The 21,407-nt window shown below is 45.8% G+C and overlaps 1 protein-coding gene across 1 annotated transcript in view; it reads left to right on the top strand.

The window, feature by feature from the left end:
• The window catches only part of ASB18 (ankyrin repeat and SOCS box containing 18), a 51,358-nt gene extending 35,153 nt beyond the window's left edge, over positions 1-16,205 (top strand). Inside the window, exons 3-5 of the mRNA XM_050916549.1 lie at positions 5,915-6,419; positions 10,113-10,226; positions 14,742-16,205. Of these exons, the coding sequence (XP_050772506.1) occupies positions 5,915-6,419; positions 10,113-10,226; positions 14,742-14,927 (805 nt within the window). The 3' untranslated portion in view covers positions 14,928-16,205. The remainder of the gene's footprint in view (positions 1-5,914; positions 6,420-10,112; positions 10,227-14,741) is intronic.
• Positions 16,206-21,407: the final 5,202 nt, after the last annotated feature.

The raw sequence follows: 21,407 nt of genomic DNA, 5'->3' as shown, positions 1-21,407 counted from the left end.
AAGAGAGAGGCAGCCACTGAGATAAACAGGATCTCTTCTGTACTAGTGCATTCTATTCACATCTGTTTGCAGAGATACTTTTAACTTTATAAACTTGGTTACTTAATATAAAACAGAAGCAGAACGGAAGCGTCTTGATGTTCAGGAAGCACCCTGCAGGGTCTCCAGGGAGCTTCATAACCATAACTAGCCGCATTGCTGTTTTTCTGTCTCCTCCTCATTACATGGGCATCAGAGTGCTCTCAGAGATGGACATAAAGTTAACCCCCTCAAAGCTAATGTTGCACTGAGAGTATGTCTACATTGCATTGTAAACCCAAATCAGTCGGACCCAAGCTTGTGGGTTCAGTTTTCCAAGACAATACTTGAGAATCCACACTGCCTTGTAAACCTGGACCCAACTCTGGTCTCACAACTGTGCTAACGCATCCATGCTGCTCTACAAAGACCTTTTAACTTGGGTCTGTGGCTTGGCCTGCATTCACAGAGCAAAATGACAGGGCTTAGACCCAAGTCTCAGCAGGACTTGGGCTCTGACCCATCCCCCTTAGCAGGGTCCAAGGACCTGTGTCCTGAGTGCTTGCTGACCCACGTCACACTGATTCATGTGTGGATAGAAGGAGGGCTCGGGCTCAAACGTGAGTCAGAGCCTGCACTTCATGAGCAGTGTAGACATGCCCAAAATGTCTCTCCAGCTAGTGGAGAAGGAAGCTAAGAATCCTGGCAAACTGCCTAGAAGGACATGAAAGGCAGCGTCTGTATGGTAGTGAACTTCGGGAGGAAAGAGTTTAAGAAAATAAATAAAAAATGAGGCCACAAACATTGTGAATTTTCTCCGGCATCACCCAGCCTCTCAGAACCAGCCATCTGACTTTGTGAGACGATGAAGAATTGTTATTTTACAGGCTAGTTTATACTACACTTATTTATGTACTGAATGTCCCCCTTATAGGTTCAATGGAAGAACTAAGCTCATCACCCACAATTCAGGAAAGCATTTAAGCAACGTAAAAACGTCCCCATCTTAACCAACCATGGGGACTGAAGGTGGAACCACCAAAGCGGAAAGCACAAATGAAAGAGCCTCAACCTGAGAGCTTCAACAGACCTATATCCTCTGTGGATCAGGCATAGTGGCAGGTACATAGTACACTAACCAGTGGGTTACATGATTCCTCTGGAGAGAAGATATTCATTCTCAGGCCCAGAGCAGTTCAAGTCCCCATGAGCCCCTGCTATGTGACCTCCGCTGTTAGTCAAGATGGTGGCTATTGGACCAGGGACCTTCAGAGCTAAATATGTGAGTCTCTGTAGGCTGATCTAAAGAACCAGGGCCTGTAGCAGGCTGTGAACTGGTTACAGAGGGGGACAAAATCATGCACCAAACACTGGTATATACATACGCTTAAGGGCTTTCCTAAACCAGGACCACAGTGCTGAGGTTAGTCCGATTTTAATTTGTCGTTTACAAGCCACCTTCAAAAACCAAAGGGTCAAATGGAGCTATGTCAATTTGCACGAGCTGGGGCTCTAATTTCCATGGAAATATAACCACTGAATGAAAGAAAAATGAAAGAAAATAGGAGAATTAGGTGGCTACATAACATGTTGTCAGAAGGGTCTCCAAACAGATTTTTCATTAGGCGTCTGGCTAGTAGTCTTTAACATGGTTACAAGCCAGACTGTTCTCGGTACCAAAGCCAAATGGCAATGTATAAGGAGAGCTAGGGGGAAGAAAACCTGCTTGAAGTTTGCATGAGTCAGTCTGGACCTGAGCAAGGTTCATTTCAGTTAAATATCAGCACTGAATGTCACTGAACTCTGTAGCAGCATACTGGAGCAAAAAAAGCAGGGGCACAGTATATATAAGAAGAAAGTTTAGACAGGATTTTTACAGGCCAAGCCACAAAGAAGAGTAAATATCTCCGCAGAACCAAATAAATCAGATGTGGGCAATATCAATGAGATAGGAATTGCTGTTCAGCTGTCATTCCTGTCACATCAGTCTCTATCATGAAACCTACATCCCAGAATATTTTCAAGGTCTTGCATTATTACCTGTGAGTCTCCCCTCCTCCCTTCTCTCATTACCTAATTGGAATCCTAATCACAGCATGGCCAGTTGCACCGGCATTGGTGCCAACTGCTCTTTGCATGTACTGCAGAACCTGACATTGTTTTGCCACCATGTCACCGTTACAATGGTTACAACGTCAACTTCTAGTAGAAAAAGTAGCAGTAATTTTGATTCATTTAGACTGGCTTATCACATTCACTTACTTGCACTAAAAAACCATTGGTGTGGACTGTTTATCTTTACCCCCCTTCTGTTTGTCAGAAGGCATTCTATGCTGTGATAGAATATTGTAAAGGTGGGGTGGGGTGTCCTTTTAATGGCCAAGGTTTCATGACAGCCTCCTCCGGACTGAGATCACTCTTTTGCAAATTTCCAAGATTACTTCTATTACAGGAATGTTTTTGTTTAAACACAAACCCTGTTCTTCTTGAAATGGCAAGTGCTGCCACATGGGACAGTCCCCAAAGTTGGGTAGCAAGCAATTCTGTACACTGCTCACAAAACACGTTCCTTTCAGTGGGCTTGAACCAAGAAAGGAAGTGTTCCCTTTCAGTACACACAAGGGGTGAAATCCTACATTCCTTATTCAGGCAAAACTCCGAGAGACATCAGTGCAATTTCTGTCTGAATAAGGAGGGACTCAGGAAAGATGCAGAGCTCAGCCAAGGAAGATGACAAACGGGAAAAGCAGTTCTTGCTGGATAATTGCCACTCATGCCCCAATTCACTTCCAGCTTAAAGGTTTAACCTCAGAATGAAAACATCTGTTTTCCCATTGATGTTATTTCCCTTGCAACAATTTGGAAATAGACCATTCTAGCGTGAGTAAAGTTATGCTACGTTTGGAGAGCGAGGGAATATGTTTCAGCACCTTCCATGTTTCTGAAACTAGGATAAGGCCGGGGTGGTAGTTTTGGTCACTTAAATGGCAGAGTCAGAAATGGGTGGAGAAAGCATTTTTAATGCCAAACCTGCCCATGTGCATCCCCCCATGCGTCCCAAAGCAGCCCAAGCCAATGCATTAGGTAGCTGTAGAAGTTTCTTTCCCTTTTAGTTATTCTGGCTCGATACCAGTGTGAACAGCCTTGACCACTGACAGCCAAGGTCCAGACAGTGGGTTTGATGTTTTCAGCTGAGACTCATTCTCTGATTCACTTACAGCTGATGTCTATTTAAAGAACCTTGCCTTTCCACGCTGCCTACCGCCTACACACAGACCCTTGCCCTAAGGCATACATGTCAGACAAGAGTTGGATTATACGGATAGTCTGCATCACACTCCGGGGATGTTATCTACACCGAGAGATTAAACGACTGCAGACACATTGATTGCATGAACTGGCTGATGGTCTCATGTGTCCTTGCAATGGTTTAATGTGTCTCCAGAGCAACACTGATTTTGACAAAACCTTTCTGGCACATCCATACGTAGTGCCCGCCTTGTAACCTTGCCTGTACCAGTAGACGCTGGGTCTCCAGGACCACCTACTATATAGTGCCCAGAGACCTTGCTGAGAGCTGGGGCTTTGGGGCAGTTCCCAAATGTGTAGGGATGGCACTGGGAGTACTGGCTGAAGCTTCATAGCTTTCCGTATGGAGAAGAAACCGCAGTAGGCTACACTGATACTGCCAGATCCCATCGTGGCCCAGGCATTGCAGCCAAGCACTGACACCCAATATTTGTCAACTGCCTAGGGTTGGTACTGAGTGTGAACCTCTCCAACTGGTGCCCTTCCTTTCTTCTCATGTGGCCAAGGCCCGGGACCTTAGCCTAGCGTTTGCTGCACTTGCAGCAATCAGCCAGAGTCACAGCCTTAACTTTTCAACAGCTGGGGCTAGAAGACTCTTTCACATAAGCCAAAGACGACCGCCTTTCTCCCCTGCGCCCGGAAAGCACTTGTGGATGGCTGTGTGGGCCACAGTCCCCAAAGCTGGATAGAGGAGCTAACGGCTAGGCGTAGCCATGGCATGCAGGGAGCGGGCTGCTCTCACCTTGCTCCAGTGTTGATAAGGCTGCAGATTTGGAGGATTATGCAAATAATACCCCAATACGCATGCTCAGTGAACATGCATGACCTCATTTCCGTAATCCTCTCTAACTCCCCCCCCCCCATTCTTCTGCTTCCTCCTCGAGTTTCACCTTCCCCCTCTCACCCCTGATTTTCCTGTCTTGCCTGAGGCAACAAGACCTTTTCCCCTAAGCTCTGGCAGGGCCAGGAGATTCCCCCCTTCTCCCTGTGGAGTATTTTCTGGGGAGGGGGAGCCAGAATCTTTCTCTCTCCCCAATTTGCTGATGAGCTTCCTGTCTGCCCCCTACTCTGCACTGCAGTCTGCTGTCTCCCCTCCCCCTGCTGACCAGCTGGCTCTGCAGGGAAACCACAGCTGTTGTGTAGCTCTGCCAGGGAGACCCAGGTTCAATTCCCTACGCTGCTACAGCCATCCTGTGTGACCATCGCTGATCCTCCCCTTGCTGCAGTTCCCCCTCTGGCTGGGGATAGCAGCTCTGCACTCCCACGTGAGAGTGTTGTGAGGATGAATGCTTTAAACACTGAGGTGATGGAAGCCGTGTAAGTACCTTGCATTGATAAGGGAGAGGGAAGCAAGGAAGCCATCCCTGCCAGGATGCAGAGCCTCTGGGCTCATTTCAGGCTCATTCTCTGGAGTTCCTGAGAGGTTGCCTGAAAAGCCCAGCAGAGGGGGCTGGAAACTGGATGTCTCCGGAGGAGACTTACCAGGTCTGATGACTCACAGCTGTTTGAAGAACAGAGGGGGCTGTACACTGGATCAAGGGGCGTTTGCCTCAAGGTCAAGTCGCCAATGCTATGCAGTTACCAGACTCCGAGAGCTCTCCCCGCACATCACCCTCAGTGCTTATTCCGAGCGGGCTCCCTTGTGTGTGGAGCCCCTTCCAGATGCAGCGACATGATGACGCAGCCTCACGCTGGGCTCCCTATCCTGGGTGGGATGGTGCCGGAACCCTGGTCCTGACCACCACCCCCTTCAAAACACAGATGTTTCACCCACTGATTTGACTGCAGCATCTACACCTGTCTGACACCTCCATGGTCTCTCCTTTCCTCGCTGCATCAAGATTAACCTTCTTGTTCTCCCTTTCCAGGGCCTACGTAGCACTCCATCTCAGAATTCCTATCAGGTCACATCCCAGCCCACCCAGGATGTCCACCTGCTTCCTTTTACCAGTTTCATCTCTAGGCTTCCCCCTGCTCCTGCACACCACCCTCGATACACGGGATGTCCACACAGCACCAGCTTGCCAAGCGTCCCCCACTCCCACCTCCAGAACTTGCCAAAAGAATCACTTCTTCTGCACTGGCCACAAGTAGCAGGTTAAGAGTGTTTTCTAAAAAGCGCACACACAAAACATTTTTTCCCCTTCTGGTGGCCCAGCTTGTGCTGGCTGCCTTGCATCTGCCACATTGCAATCATCTCGGGCAGACGCTGTGGATTTTTCTGTGCATTGTTCTTAAAGAAAACACAATTTACATTACATTTCAGTTCATTTTTAAATAAAGGCCACTCATATGTTTTGGATGAGCGTGGGCACCCCGTCAAGGTGAGCCACCCCAGCCTTAACCACATTGTTTCCATTCCTTCAGCGTCGTGTCCCATCATGTCAATAGTACCTAAGTGAATTAGGACAACACATCCCATCAAAAGTCAGTAGAGGCCACTTGAGCTTATGGGCTCTTAGATCTGTTTTTTCTAATCTTAGTGGTCTCGCTAATGGGAGGTGGAAAAGATGGCCCAATAATAACCAAGTCATGCAACTCAGCTTCCATTTCTCCTTCAGTAAACTGCCCTGTCACTTCATTACAGATGTGCCAAACTGCTGGTGAAGTATGGAGCGATGGTTGATCTACCAAATGAAGAGACACAGGAGACACCACTTCACATAGCAGCTAAACATGGCCTCTGTGATCACGCTCTCCTGTACTTGAGGTATGGCGCTAGTGTGGATAGGAAGAACAGTCGGAAAGAAACGGCACTCAGCGTGACTTGCGGACAGGCAAATGAACAAGAGGAGCAAGGAAGCTACTTGCAGATGTGCAGATTGCTGGTTATGTACGGAGCAGATGTCAACACCACGGATGAAGAGGAGAAGAGTCCTCTCCACAAAGCCTGCAAGAATGCTAGTCACGGCTTGGTCCAGTTTTTGCTGCAGAATAAAGCGGATGTGAATGCCATTGATTACAACGGAGCCTCGCCCCTTTCCTGTATCCTACAGTCCGCAGCCTTCAAGCAGCAATGGAAGCCACATCTCACAGTGCAGACACTGCTGAACCATGGCTCCCAAAAAATCTGGCCTATGGCCTTTGGGAAGGTACAGTCTCATGTGTTGGCTAGAGGCAAAGGCAGTAGCCAGTTTAAATATTGGCAAGGCTTTTCTGAGGCGATCAGTAAAGGGCTACAGTAAGATTGGTCAATTGGTTGCTAGTTCTAATCCAGGCCAGTAATGGCGGAGGGCAATTAGCATCCCAGGGCTGTGCAGTGGCCTATATGAAAAGGATTTGGTGGTTTCAGGGAACTTTCCAGCAGAGAAGAGTTCACATCACTGGCATCATAGAAGATTAGGGTTGGAAGGGACCTCAGAAGGTGATCTAGTCCAACCCCCTGCTCAAAGCAGGGCCAATCCCCAGACAGATTTTTACCTGAGTTCCCTAAGTGGCCCCTTGAAAGATTGAACTCACAATCCTGGGTTTAGCAGGCCAATGCTCAAATCACTGAGCTATCCCTACCGTTAGCCATCTCAGCAGAGACTGACCTGCTCTCTTAGCCTCCTCTGAAGTGATCCTTTCGGCTACGGTAGGGCAGTGAGGGCTGAAACTTGTAGTTCAGTTTCCTGGATTGTCCTTGATCTGTAACTAAGCAGAGGAATTAGCCCTCTGAGGCCAGACACCCAGCACCTTGCCTGAGCACTAAATTCACTCACACGTTTCTTTTAAAGAAGGGAGGACAAAGCCTCTTTCAAAGGGCCGATGTCAGCACTCAGCTGGCTGCTGAGTGAGTGGTGAGCAGCTGTATTCGATGTAGGAACGGGAACAACAAGCTAATAGCGCCCCACTCACAAAGCGTGGAGTGACAGTGGGGAACATTTTCAACAGCACCTAAGTGGCTTAGGCTCTGAAGTCCCCTTTTCAGAAGTGACTTAGGAACTTAGTACTATACTGGCATTAGAAAAGGTTCAGAGAAGAGCAACTAAAATGATTAGGGGTTTGGAACGGCACCCATATGAGGAGAGATTAAAGAGGCTAGGACTTTTCAGCTTGGAAAAGAGGAGACTGGGGGGGATATGATAGAGGTATATAAAATCATGAGAGAAAGTGAGTAAGGAAAAGTTATTTACTTGTTCCCATAATATAAGAACTAGGGCCCACCAAATGAAATGAATGGGCAGCAGTTTTAAAACAAACAAAAGGAAGTTCTTCTTCACACAGTGCACAGTCAATCTGTGGAACTCCTTGCCTTAGGAGGTTGTGAAGGCTAGGACTATGACAGCATTTAAAAGAGAACTGGATAAATTCATGGAGGTTAAGTCCATTAATGGCTATTGGCCAGGATGGGTAAGGAATGGTGTCCCTAGCCTCTGTTTGTCAGAAGGTGGAGATGGATGTCAGGAGAGAGATCACTTGATCATTATCTGTTAGGTTTACTCCCTCTGGGGCACCTGGCATTGGCCACTGTCGGTAGACAGGATACTGGGCTGGATGGACCTTTGGTCTGACTCAGTACGACCATTATTATGTTCTTAACTTACACCTCATTGCAAGTCACTGGAGTGTTGCAAAATAGACTTAGAAACCTGAGCTCCACTGATCTGCAATTAGATGAAGGTTCCTAAGTCACTTTTGAAAATGGGCCTGAAGAGCCTAAATCAACAGAGGCACTTTGGGAAATGTTCCCCAGTGCGATAATAGTGACTGTCAACTTCCATTTCGAGAGGGAAACATTTCTTGCGGTAGGTTGACATCATTTTATTTAGAAACTTGTCAATTGAATACAGCACCCAAAGCAGGGTACAAACTTGAAATACGCTGCCAACATGCATTCAATTCACTTACATGTTGAGGACTAAACATTTCCTCTGGGTAACGCCAGTGAAGAAAATGGAATTACCCTAGATATTAACCTGGCCTTTGAAGGCTTCTGTCTTATGAACTCTGTCCCATGTACACAGGCCACTCTGTGCTCACACGTGTGTTGGCAGAACCATCAGAGCTGGGAGCATCTAGCTAGTAAACTCTAAGCCAGGCAGGGCATCAAATAAAAGCTTTCAAACTGCAGCAGAATGTCAGTGTCTTTCACAAAACAAAAAAAGTCCAAGATAAATTAAACAGCTAAACCATGTCCCACTACTTGGCCCCTTTCTAGAGCCTTCTTGCCTGAGCTGGGGGCCTTGGGCAGGTACCTACCTGCTCCCAGCAAGTAGCTAGAGCTCAGTCCCCATTTAGCTGCTTGTTGGCCTTTGATCTAAGGACCAGGTGACCTGCAGCTATGACCTGAACCCTGGGATGCAGCTAATTAGTTCCATTGGGAACTTAAAGGACCATCGCATCCCCTGACATAAACAAATAGTTCTGGGTTTGGGAAGGAGGCAATATAGGGTTGTTCGATTTATCCACCTGTCTAAAAATCTGTGATGTTCCTCCCTGGGATAACTTCACTGAAGTCAGTGCAGTTACACTAAGAATTCATGTGAACAACTGTGTACAGGGTTATTTTTTTATGTACCCAATTCAACACTTCATTAGTCCAGTCTGTGGCTGGTGTGCCTCTACTAAGGCTTCGTCTATGCTAGAACCTGAAAGACAGAAAAAACCACACCCTCGAACAACGAAAGTTTTGCTGACGGAAAGCATCGGTGGGAACAGCGCTTTGTCAGCAGGAGAACTCTCTCCTGCCGACAAACAGCAGCTATGCTGCGCGCCTTTTAGTGGCACGGCTGTAGCAGCCCACAGCGTAGACATAGCCTAAGTCACACAGTGGTGAATCACACCGCATATATTTTTTGCCACCTGGCCTTGAGAGGTGCTGAGTGCATCGCAGCATCAGGCCCTTAGCGTCCTATATCATTTGGTTTTAAATCACCTTTTAATAAGAAATGCTGGTCACATGCAGACAGAGGGTAAAGTTTCAAAAGTGCAGGGGCTTATTGGCCTCCATGTTTGTGTTAATTAAATATATGTTGGAAACTTAGTTCAGTGATCAGAGAGGTTTATATCCTGCTGAGAATATTCCATTGGCCTTAGACACCTACGTCATTTGGACACTTTTTAAAATTTTACCCAGAGTACTTTGCTTTGTAAAGGGGTGACTTTTTGATGTCCTGAGAAAGTGCTCAAATTTAATCTGACTTGAGAGGTGGTAACCTTTCACTGGGATCTTGCTGCCTGGAGTAATGAACATTAAAATGTGAGTGAAATGTTTCATGGTGATGGGTGTATGATGTCTATAGGAGGGTAAAGGGGAAAGGGTTAATATAGGCTGAAACTAGCTTTGTTGTGGAGGCTAAGAAACAGAGAGTGCCCTATCTATCTATCTATCTATCACAGAGCCTTGGCATATCAACTTTGTATTTTTGTCATCAAAGTAGTCTTACTATTGCTTTGCATTTCATGGATTTTACCTCAAACCATAAAGAAAATATTATCCTGGCTTGTCATGCAACAAGCAAAGAGCGTAAACAAAAAGCAAATGGTGCATCCAGCAAAAATAACCTTATAAAGAAAGCAAGCCTTCCAATGATTTTTGCATATGAAGGAGACTTAGGACTTGCTACAGAGCAGAATTTCTTTTAATGTTGTGTGCACCATTCCCAAGGACTGCCTTGGTTAAGTGGCTCACACAGACAATTGAGCTGTCATTGGTGGAACCTCTGATCCTTTCATTTAGTGACACGATGAAAAGTGAAACCTTCAGTCATCCACATTTGGGTATTTCAAGAGCCTCAGCCCTGAGGTGTGTATGGCACCCCCAGTGAAACCTCACAACACCACCTCTGCATTTGTTCCTCTAGGTGCTGAGGTCTTGTGCATCTGTGCCAGAGATCATCGAAATCCTCTTCAACGCCTACTCTCAAGTCCCCATCTCCGAGCAATGGCGGGAGGCTATTCCAGAGGAGATATTTCAGGTAGGAAAGCTCTGGGCTGGTTTATTAGATATGCCTATAGCCAGTGGCGTAGTTTTGCCTCCCAAGACATGGGCTGATGTCCCACAGTGCCTGAGGCCACGCCACCATGAGACTTTGAGCACTGCACAAGTGCCTTCCCACACCACTCCCACCATCAGAATGGCTGCCTCTTCCACCTGCCCTGCACACTTGTCAATAACCAGACCAGTGCAAGGCACGGAAAAATCAAGCCCGTGCTTTTGCACCCAATCGCGTAGGAGCCTGCTCTAAAAATGAAAAAATAACCAAATGGCATCCAGGCCAAGTACAGTTTCCAGCGGATAGAGCAAATGGAATACAGCAACTCCAAATTTAAGATTAAAATATGTTCAAACTGACCTTAAAAAAAAAAAAAGAATGTTTACTCTGGGAACATTTTATATAACCCAGACCTAAGTTTCATCTTTGCAGTTTCACATTCAATTAACACCATCAGTTCAAAAAGCGTTACTCCTGATTTATACCGGCCTGAGAGCACAAGATGGCCCAACGTGGTAACTGATACATGCATTTGTGACATCACTTCCCTGCAGGTCCTGCACCGATGACACAGAGAAATGAGTTGCGATGGTCAACACAAATCCAAGCATACAAAGTTACAGTCAAAAGGGCCAACAACCGAACACTTGTTTTGAATGTGCTTTCCAGTTTTCTCCATATTGACAGTCTGTACAAAGCCTGCCTTACTTAGCTCAATGTCCGTTATAAGAGAAAGGCTCAGAATAGCTTTAGTTTTCAGTTTATTAAATGTTGGAAAGTAACAAAAATCATGGTGGGGCAGTGCATAGCTGAGAGTAAAGGGAAATACAGCCTGAGTCCTCCAGTCAGTTCTATTTCTGCTGGAGGCAGCATGGTACAATGGGCATGGCACTTGCCTAGGACTCAGGAGACTGGCTGTGCCACTGACTTTCTGTGGAACCTTGCACGAGCCACTCTATGTCCCTTCCCTTCGCTTGTCTAGTTAGACAAAGTGCTGTGGAGCGAGGACTGTCTTGTTTGTACAGCACCAAGCACAATGAGGTCCCAATTTCAATCTGCCTCTGAGCATTACTGTACTAGAAATAATAATTGCACACACAAAAACCCTACACTAGAAGACCATTAAGGTTGCAAAGTTAAGCATTCAATAGTTAGGCAATGCCTGGGAACTTTAACTCAACCCCTCTTGTACATATGCATTACGATACAGTCTCGATTACATACTATTTTTTCCACAGGACCCTTGCCAGGCATACCCAGAATAAGATTAATAGCAATCAAAAGTTGTTACCCTCTGATGGATGTTTGGGAAATAAATAGGTGATCTTAGGTCAGCTACTAGTATGCAGGTTTCCACATCATGAAGCCATTTGGCCTTATGTAGCAGGGGAGCCAAGGACTGAAATCTGAACGACAATCTCGTTCCTAGGAGAGATTCCTCCAGGTCCCAGCTGAGGTTGCATTGGTGTGAAGAGGAGGGGAAGCATTTGCACGTCTATTGCTGTCTCCCTGCCATGGACATACAGAGGAGAATGGCCAAGCCTGTCCCTGTCACACGTGCTGAAGTCACCCAACAAAACGTAGATGTTCAGGAAAAATTCAGTGAGAGCTGTTTTGCTGCTGTTTCTGGAAATAAGGTCGTGTCCCTTCCTGGTGAGATTTGTGAGAGAATGCTGAAAAGATGAAGTACTGAAGAGTGAAGACAGCAGAGACAGTGTTAGAACATGAGATACTTATTGCACCTTTGCGGCATTGGCATACAGAAACTCATGGCACCATGATCCCTAGATAAGAACATAAGAACAGCCATACTGGGTCAGACCAAAGGTCCATCTAGCCCAGTCTCCTGTCTTCCAACAGTGGCCAATGCCAGGTACTCCAGAGGGAATGAACAGAACAGGTAATCAAGTGAAAGCCCAGTTGCCCATTCCCAGCGTCTGGCAAACAGAGGCTAGGGACACCATCCCTGCCCATCCTGGCTAACAGCCATTGATGGACCTATCCTCCATGACTTTATCTAGTTCTTTTTTTAACCCTGTTATAGTTCTAGATAGAAATTTGCACTAAAAATCTCTGGCATATGGTTTTGAGATGATCCATCTGAGCGGCTATTATAGCATCTGAGCAGCACACAATCTTTAATGCAGCGAGCCTCACAACAGAGGGGGAACGGAGACGTAGCAACTGTAAGGGAGTTACCCAGGATCTCACAAGTTGTCCATGGCAGAGCTGGGAACACAATCCCAGTCTCCAGGCTGCAGTCTTAATCACAAAGCCACCAGCCCTCCTGCTCTCTCTCCTCAGGGCATGCCTCACTACAATCTAAGACAATACTGCAGTTCAACTAGTGATACCCGCACCAGATTTGATCTAGCTAGCAGCAATAAAAACAGCAGTGTAGACACAGGCACAGACTTTTCATTGTACCAGCGGGTGCTTGACCCCCGGTTATGTCCCAGACCTTGCCCCCCACTCCACCCTTCCCTCAGTGTCACACCCCTGCCCCACTCCAACCCTGCCTCACTCTTCCCGCCCCATTCCGCCCCCTCCCCTGAGCGTACCCCGTCCTCGCTCCTCTCTCCCAGCCTCCTACACACCACAAAACAGCTGATTGCAGTGGGAGGGAGGGGGAGGCACTGATCCATGGGGCCCATAGTGGTCAGGAGGCACTTGGGGGTGGAGGAGAGCTGATGGGGGGCTGCCGGTGGGTACTCAGCACCCGCCATTTTTCCCCATGGGTGCTCCAGGGCTGGAGCACCCACGAAGTCGATGCATATGAGTGTAGATGCAACAGTGTGAGCTGTACATGCCTGCCCAGGGACTCTGAATATGTACACTTGTCCCACCACATCTTCACAGGTACTACTTTTGCCATGCTAGTTTGATTAAAGCTCACCCAGGTATGCCTACCAATGCTACAATCAAACCTCCAATTTACCTTCAGATGTGCTCTCATCCCCTCTCAGTCCTGCCACTGTGGGACAGTCCCCAAATATTCTGAGTTCACACTTGGCATAGGTCAGGGAAGGAAGGCAAGAGTGGTTCTAAGCCACTGTTACCCCCTTCCCAGTCCCAGGAAGCCACTGCACATCTCTAGCTAGCGCCAGCCAGAATTGTTCCCTAGGGACTGTTCCTTCAGCCAGCAAACTGCACTCTGGCCCCTCCCTCTCTAGTCCTCATCATTTCCACTATTACCTGGAACCCCACTCCCTACTCCTAGCCAGCCCCAATATGCCCCCTGCCTAAGGAGGCCAGTATCAGAGGGGTAGCCCTGTTAGTCTGTATCCACAAAAACAATGAAGAGTCCAGTGGCACCTTAAAGACTAACAGATTTATTTGGGCATAAGCTTTCATGGGTATTTCATGCATCTGAAGAAGTGGGGGTTTTTTACCCACGAAAGCTTATGCCCAAATAAATCTGTTAGTCTTTAAGGTGCCACCGGATGCCTCGTTGTTTTTAAGGAGGCCAGGAGGGGCTGGCACAGTGCCCCATACCAGGGTAATCATCAGCTGCCCCTTTATGGCAGCATTCGGTCTCTTTGCACTGCTCCTGTAACCACAGCAGAGATCTAGCATCTGTCGCTTAGTGTATTTGTGAACGGCTTTGAATGGCTGCAGTATGTCCCCCCACTATTTCTATTGCTTCCTTCCACTAACAGAGTTGCTGCTTAGCTCACCAAGCTCAGACCCGTGTTTTTTGTGTCCTCGGGTCATAAAAGCCAAGATAGCTGCTGTGGGATAAGGCTGAGGTTTACAAAGCACAAACCTGGCCTTTGTCAATCCTTTGAAAACCCCCAGCCTTGCCCCACAGAGTCAATGGGGCCCAAACTCCTTTGAAGACCTAGGGCTACAACATTTAAAATCTCCCCCACCTCCTTCCTTTCCTGGGTGCACATCAAATTGTTAGCCAGGGAGACCAGGCCTCAGCCCAGCTAAAATCTCACCCTTGTATGTTTACAGCCGGTGGATGGCAGCATATAGGTATGCAGTAATGAGCACTACAATGGCAGTCGTTGATTGCTGCTGCAGCCTTTGATCCTTGTAGATCTACCCCAGCCACACTTGTTAAGAAAAAGAAAAGTGGCATCTAATGGCTGTTCTCTGTGCTTTCTGCAGTTGTTTCTACCAAGGATTAAGCAGCCATCTTACACACTCCATGTCTCCTGTACTTCGCGTCAGCACGCTAATGCTTTATGAAGAATTCTGCTGTCAAGTACATTTAAAATCACAAACAAATAAAACTGTTTTCCACAATGAGGTGTTGTACCTGCAGAAATGTTGTGTGTGTCCTTTCGGATGGGAATTACTTTTATAGTTGTGTTTCATCTCACAGAATCCTACCAATATCTAGACTTCTTAACGTGCAATAAAGCTGTTTCGGTAATGCTGTTACCTTACTTAATCTCATCGTGCCAATGATTTTCAGTTTGAAAATGCTCTGTTTTGTCTAGCTTATCCAAAAACTGAATTCAAGGTTTACTCTCTCTTGCTTTACAGATGCACCTGCCCTTTTATGAATCCTTTTTCATGCTGACATGCACACCTCGGTGTCTGCAACATTTGTGCCGTTTCGCCATTCGGAACCAGTTTGGCAGCAAATGCCACTACCTTATCCCCTCATTACCTGTGCCCAAACCCCTACAAAACTACCTGCTGCTGGAGCCTGAAGGAATACTGCTTTGAGGTGCAAGGTGAACCTCAGCCACGTATTACGGTATCTTTTATGTGTGCCTTTAGAATTCAGGCTCTGTCATTTCCATTATAAATAACTGTTTTTCAGGGATATACACTGTAACTTAAAAATTTGCTTTCAGCTGAAACTTTGTATAGAATGTTATTTAACCATATTATATGTTAAGATTACACTTATCAATTGTCTATAAAGGGTTAACAAATGAGTAATAACTGTTATAAGCATATTATAGACATGAGTAGTACGTGTTATAAAAACTTAATTGAAGTCAATGAGACGACGCATATGCATAATGTTAAATGTGTGTAAGCATCAGCAGGATCTAACCCGTGTGCAGTCCTAATTATTTCAGTGGTGTTACTCCCATGAGTAAAGAAAGCCAAATCTGGCCCTTATTAGAGTCTCTGCTGTAATCTTTGGCAGAATGCTGGCACTGATGAGGATAACCTATAATATAGAAAGGCTTGGCAGAATTCTATTTTTTTTTATCATTTTGATAGATAATATCAATATTTATTTTTCAGCATTTTTATCGATGTAAATTTTCATGGTTAACCAAATTATGGATTATAAGCATGTTTTTATCAATTAAAATGTTCAAAGTTGCAGGAAATTATGCAGGGGCAGACAATTAATTAATGACAGTGGCTGATAAGATTCAAAAAGTCAAAGCTTTATAAGCCACTCAAGCACAAATTGTCAACAACACACATCAAAATATACAAAGCCTTAAATCTGGAATGCATCCCTGGTTTTACTATTCATTTGCTAGTTCATTTGTAACAAACCTAATTCAAAGCTCTAAATCGCTGGACTTTGACTCTAAGAAGTTCTCAAGCAACATTTGTCTTACTTTGCCTAGCTGTAAATTTTGATTATTATCAATGGAAATATTTTTTCATCACTTTGTGTGTGTATGGTGGAATCAGCATTTACTGACATTTGCCAATAAAAATCTAATTCTTCCAAGCCTAAATAGATTCTAGACTCTATTAGCATTTCAATTGTCCTTTAAAGAACAGGCTGCTGACTGAAAGCTGGCTACTCTACATACACACATAAACTTTTTCTTTGATCCCTATATTAAAATTAAAATAGCTCCATCCTACCACAGGCAGCTTGCAGTATCTCCAAAGATGGTCTTGGCACCACATATGAGTGCAGCTCTGCTCTGAGCATGTGTCATGATGCACTGACCCTAGTCACATGGTAGGGCCCCTCTGATCACACTGGTATGGACTAACGCAGGACAGCTGAGGAGTGTTCATTTGAAAACTAAGGGAAGACATTAGGATCCTTTCTAAATCTATATAATATAAATTTAAAATAATAGTGTTCTGACCAAAACATGGAGCATTAGACTAATGGCAGTTGCGATCTCTTTAACCCTCTTACATCCAGGCACTGGAGCAGGTATTTTCAAAGGTGTTTTAGGCAGTCAGGAGTCCAGCTCCCAATGAGTTTCATCATTTTATGTCTTCCAATGGGAACTGGGCACTAACCTCCCTTAGGCTCCTTTCGAAAGCATCCCAGCCTCCAGCAAATAAGGCAAAGAAACATTACACTGTGGGTGAAATCCTGGCCCCATTGCCATCAGTGGCCAAACTCCCTTTGATTTCAGTAGGGCTAGAATTTCACCCAGTAAGTGGGGATAAACTCAGAGATTCCAAGGCCAGAAGGGATCATTGTGATCATCTAGTCCAACTGCATGTAGGCGAGCGGACTCACCCCTGCGGCGCCTCCTGCTGGTGACTTCTGGGAATTAGCTCTTCCAGCTCTGGAGCACCCTTTTCAGGCCGGTGATCTGCCTGTCCTCTGGCCCCTACGTGGTCTACCTGGGGTGCTGCCCCCTGGCAGTAACCCCTCAGTCTTAGGGTCTCCCCTCCCCAGGGAACCCCCATCCACTATTCCCACCTCGTCTCAGTATAAGGCTACTGCCAGTCATCGTCTAGCCGCACACCCTGGGGCAGACTGAATTATCAGCCTACTCATCACTGGCAAGGAGGGTTTGGACCGGCTGCCTTTGCTTACCCCTGGGCTGCCCTCTGCAACCTCCAGTACCTGTTAGCCCAATGCTAGGCCGCAGCCTGGGGCTTTCCAGGCTGGAGCTCCCCAGCCTGTCCCCAGCCCTGCTCCACTCAGGTACCCTGTCTCAGCTCCCTGCAGCCAGGCCCTTCTCCCTCTACAGGCAGAGAAAGACTGACTGGGCTCCACAGCTGGGTCTACTTTCCCCAATCAGCCCAGGCTTCTTGCCCCAGCCACAGCCCTCTCCTGGGCTGTTTTAAACCCTTCAGGGCAGGAGCAGGGGACCACCCTGCTACACTCCAGTATAACACAGGCCAGAGAACTTGCCAGAATTAATTCCAGTTTGCACTACAACATGTCTTCCAGAAAAATATCCAATCTTGAGTTAAAGATTTCCACTGACAGAGAATTCACCACAACCCATGGTAAGTTACTCCAGTGGTTAATTACCCTAGCTGATAAAAACTAATGCCTTAGAGCAGTGTTTCCCAAACTTAGGACGCCGCTTGTGTAAGGAAAGCCCCTGGCGGGCCGGGCAGGTTTGTTTACCTGCTGCGTCCACAGGTCTGGCCGATCGCGGCTCCCATTGGCTGTAGTTCGCCGCTCCAGGCCAATGGGAGCTGCTGGAAGCAAAGGCCGGCACATCCCTTGGCCCTCACCACTTCCTGCAGCCCCCATTGGTCTGGAGCAGTGAACCGTGGCCAGTGGGAGCCGCGATCAGCCAGACCTGCAGACGTGGCAAGTATACAAACCATCCCGGCCCGCCAGGGACTTTCCCTACACAAGCGGTGTCCCAAGTTTGGGAAACACTACTTTATAGAATCATAGAAATGGGATGGAAGGGACCTCGAGAAGTCATCAAGTCCAGTCCCCTGTGCTTAGGCAGGACCAAGTAAACCTAGATCATCGATGGCAGGTGTTTGTCCAACCTGTTCTTAAAAACTGCCTTGAGGGGGAGATACCACAACCTCCCTTAGAAGCCTGTTCCAGAGCTTAACCACCCTTAGAGAGAAAAAGCTTTTCTTAATGTCATACCTAAATCTCCCTTGCTGCAAATTAAGCCCATTATTTCTTGTCCTACCTTCAGTGGTCATGGAGAACAACTGATCACCCTTCTCTTTATAACAGTCCTTAACATATTTGAAGACTGTTACCAGGTCCCCCTCAGTCTTCATTTCTCAAGACTAAACATATCCAGTGGTCCTGATAGGTCGAGTTTTTCTAAACCTTTTAACATTTTTGGTGCTTTCCTCTGGACTCTCTCCAATTAGTCCACATCTTTCCTAAAGTGTATCACCCAGAATTGGACACAGCACTCCAGCTGAGGCCTCAGCAGCACTAAGTAGAGCAGAACAATTACCTCTGATATCTTACATACAATACTCCTGTTAATACACCCTAGAATATTCCCCTTTTTTGCAACTGCATCACATTGTTGACTCATATTCAGTTTGTGATCAACTATAACCCCCAGATCCTTGCCAACAATACTTCCACCTTGCCAGTTATTCCCCGTTTTTGTAGTTGTGCATTTGATTTTTTCCTTCCGAAGTGAAGCACTTTGCACTTGTCTTTATTGACACTCATCTTAGTGAAATCAGACCAATTCGCCAATTTGACAAGCTCATTTTGAAGTCTAATCCTGTCCTCTAAAATGCTCACAACCTCTCCCATCTTGGTATCATCTGCCAATTTTATAAGTGTGCTCTCCACGCCATTCTCCAAATCATTAATGAAAATACTTAATAATACCGGACTAACCTCTGCAGGACCCCACTAGATATGTCCTTCCAGTTTGATAGCAAACCATTGATAATTACTGTTTGAGTACAGTCTTTCAACCAGTTCTGCGTCCAACTTATAATAAGTTCATCTAGACCAAATTTCTCTAGTCTGTTTATGAGACTGTCATATGGGACTGTGTCAAATGCCTTACTAAAAATCAGGATATGTCATATTTACTGCTTCCCCTCCATCCACTAGGCCAATAAACCTGTGAAAGAAGGAAATTAGGCTGATTTGGCATGACTTGTTCTTGACAATTCCATGCCGGCTATTCCTTGTAATCCTGTCATCCTCTAGGTGCTTACAAATTGATTATTTAATAATTTGTTCCAGTATTTTTCCCGGTAGCAAAATTAGGCTGACTGGTCTATACTTCCCTGGGTCCTCTTTGTTCCCCTTTTTAAAGATAGGCACTGTGTATGCCCTTCTCCGGTTCTCTGGGACCTCCAGGAGTTCTCAAGATAATTGCTAACCGTTCCAAGATTGCAAAAGCTAGCTCCTGAAATACCCTAGGATGAATTTCATCAGGCTCCGCCGATTTGAATGCATCTAACTTCTCTAAGTATTCTTTAACCTGTTCTTTCCCTGTTTTGGCTTGCATTCCTTTGCCTTTGTTGTTAACACAGTACTAGTTGGGTTGAGTATCTGGTCACTGTTAACCTTTTTAGTGAAGACTAAAGCAAAGTAGGCATTAAACATCTCAGCTTTTTGGTGTCATCAGTTATTTGCTCTCCTTCCCCACTGAGTAGAAGATCGACACTTTTCTTCAGCTCTCTCTTGCTCCTACTGTATTTAAAGAACTTTTTATTGCCTTCTATGTCCCTTGCTAGACATAACGCAGCCTTTCTGATTTGGCCTCAACGTGCTTGTTATTTTAAGTCCAAAGCTTTCTAGCTTCAATTCCCAGACATTGGATCTTATTATGCCTTTGTTTGCTAGACCGAAGAGCCCCCATTACCAAATTTCTGCCCCACATTTGAAAGGCTTAGGTGGTAGCGGGGGCTGTTGCCACTAGCATATATGCACAGGAGAATGGAATGGCAACTGGAATTAGGCCCAGATTTTGCAAAGTACCTAACACGCGCTTGTCTGACATAGTCCCAGCGATTCATATGCATCCAGAACTTCAACAGCTGTTGCCCATACTGCTGCCCATCACCATGCTATCTGAGCACCTTTCACGTCAAATCTATAGCAATCCTGACGTCTCTGGTGGCCTTCATGGAGTCTCTGGTACCCTACTAAAGGCAAACACTCTGTTTGGTGGAGAGTGTTTGGTTTTGATTTATAAGATTTCATTAACCTTTTTTAAAGGTTGATTGTTTCAGGGGGATGTTTTGTTTTCGGGGATTGTTTGTGTTTTGCTTCTGGATGGGTTTATCTGGGGCAGGTTGGGCATAAGGGGTATCAGAGCCGGGCTCCATTGTATCCAAACCAGCAAAGATAGGTCTAATTTTCATCCTTGTCTTATTTTTCATAGTCCATCTGCACGGTTGCATATAGAAAAAAAACATTTTCACTGTAGCATTCACATATCCTACTGGCACTTTTTTAACTGTCACATAATTAGCAGGGCAACTTCTCAAAGGGGCACACTCAATAAAACAGTACATTTTTAAATGCAGTGTTCAAAAAATATTTCAGAATGAAAGCACAGGACAATGTAGTAAATTGACAGCCCAGCGTAGAAGCCAACAGAATGTATAATGAGAAAGTAAACTGGCCTTCTTCACAGATAAGAAATCTGGCCTTCTTAATGTGAGCTTAGCAAGGGAAAAGGGAGATCTGCCCCCTGTCTTATTATCAAAGTTCTCCTGTCTGATCAACCAGTACATCCAGAAAACAATAGGTTTCCCACCTCGGTCTCTTTAAATATCTCTTCCTGTGTCATCAGTGCCAGTCCAGGTATAGCACAGGAAACCGGTGTCAGCTTCAGAGCTACATGCATCAACAGCCACTGCAAAATATCCAGAATAGCATAGCCCAGCTTGCTGAATCAAGTGAAATCGCTGATTGCTGTGCTGTTTAAAGGCATCTTCCTTACATACTCCAGGTGGCGCCATATGCACAACAGTCGCACTCTTAGCCTCGGCTGTGGTAGTTACCTGCGTTTCATCCGAATTAAGGGCGTTGGAGGTGGGGAGTGGATTGTTCTCCTCTGGGGTATATATTTGTAGCCGTCTTCTCTAGCCCTAGCAGAATGTAGGACTGTACTGCCTATCCCAAGACATTCAGTAATTCAAATATTGATTATTGGATTGTGTGAGTGCCGTCTGTGTGTTAATCACGAACGTTTGCTAGGTTATGAGTTTGTACATAAATGCAGGGCTAAGCAGCCTCTCTTGGATCATGATGCTCTAATGACAACATCATTCTCCACCGTGTGGTCCACGAGTTCTTTAGCAGAATTATACACTTAACCCTGGGGTATAAGTACGTGAGCTTTTCAGGCATCGCTTTTTGAGATTGGGCATTTCAGTGCTACTGCAATTCTAGAAGTGTTTGCTTAAGCACTCCACTAAAAAAAAAAAAAGGAGCTTTCTTTTGTAACGCAATTTGTAAGCAATAAACATGATTGAAAATGCAGTATCTGCTGTTGCCTATGCTCAATGCAGTGGTTTCTAACTCTCTGTGTCATTATTCATGTGGTAGGCAGCTTT

Source organism: Gopherus flavomarginatus, chromosome 10 (genome assembly GCF_025201925.1).
Source record: "Gopherus flavomarginatus isolate rGopFla2 chromosome 10, rGopFla2.mat.asm, whole genome shotgun sequence".
NCBI lineage: Eukaryota > Metazoa > Chordata > Testudines > Testudinidae > Gopherus > Gopherus flavomarginatus.
The sequence above is the reverse complement of the archived record's forward strand: the minus strand, read 5'-3'. Positions and strand labels throughout refer to the sequence as shown.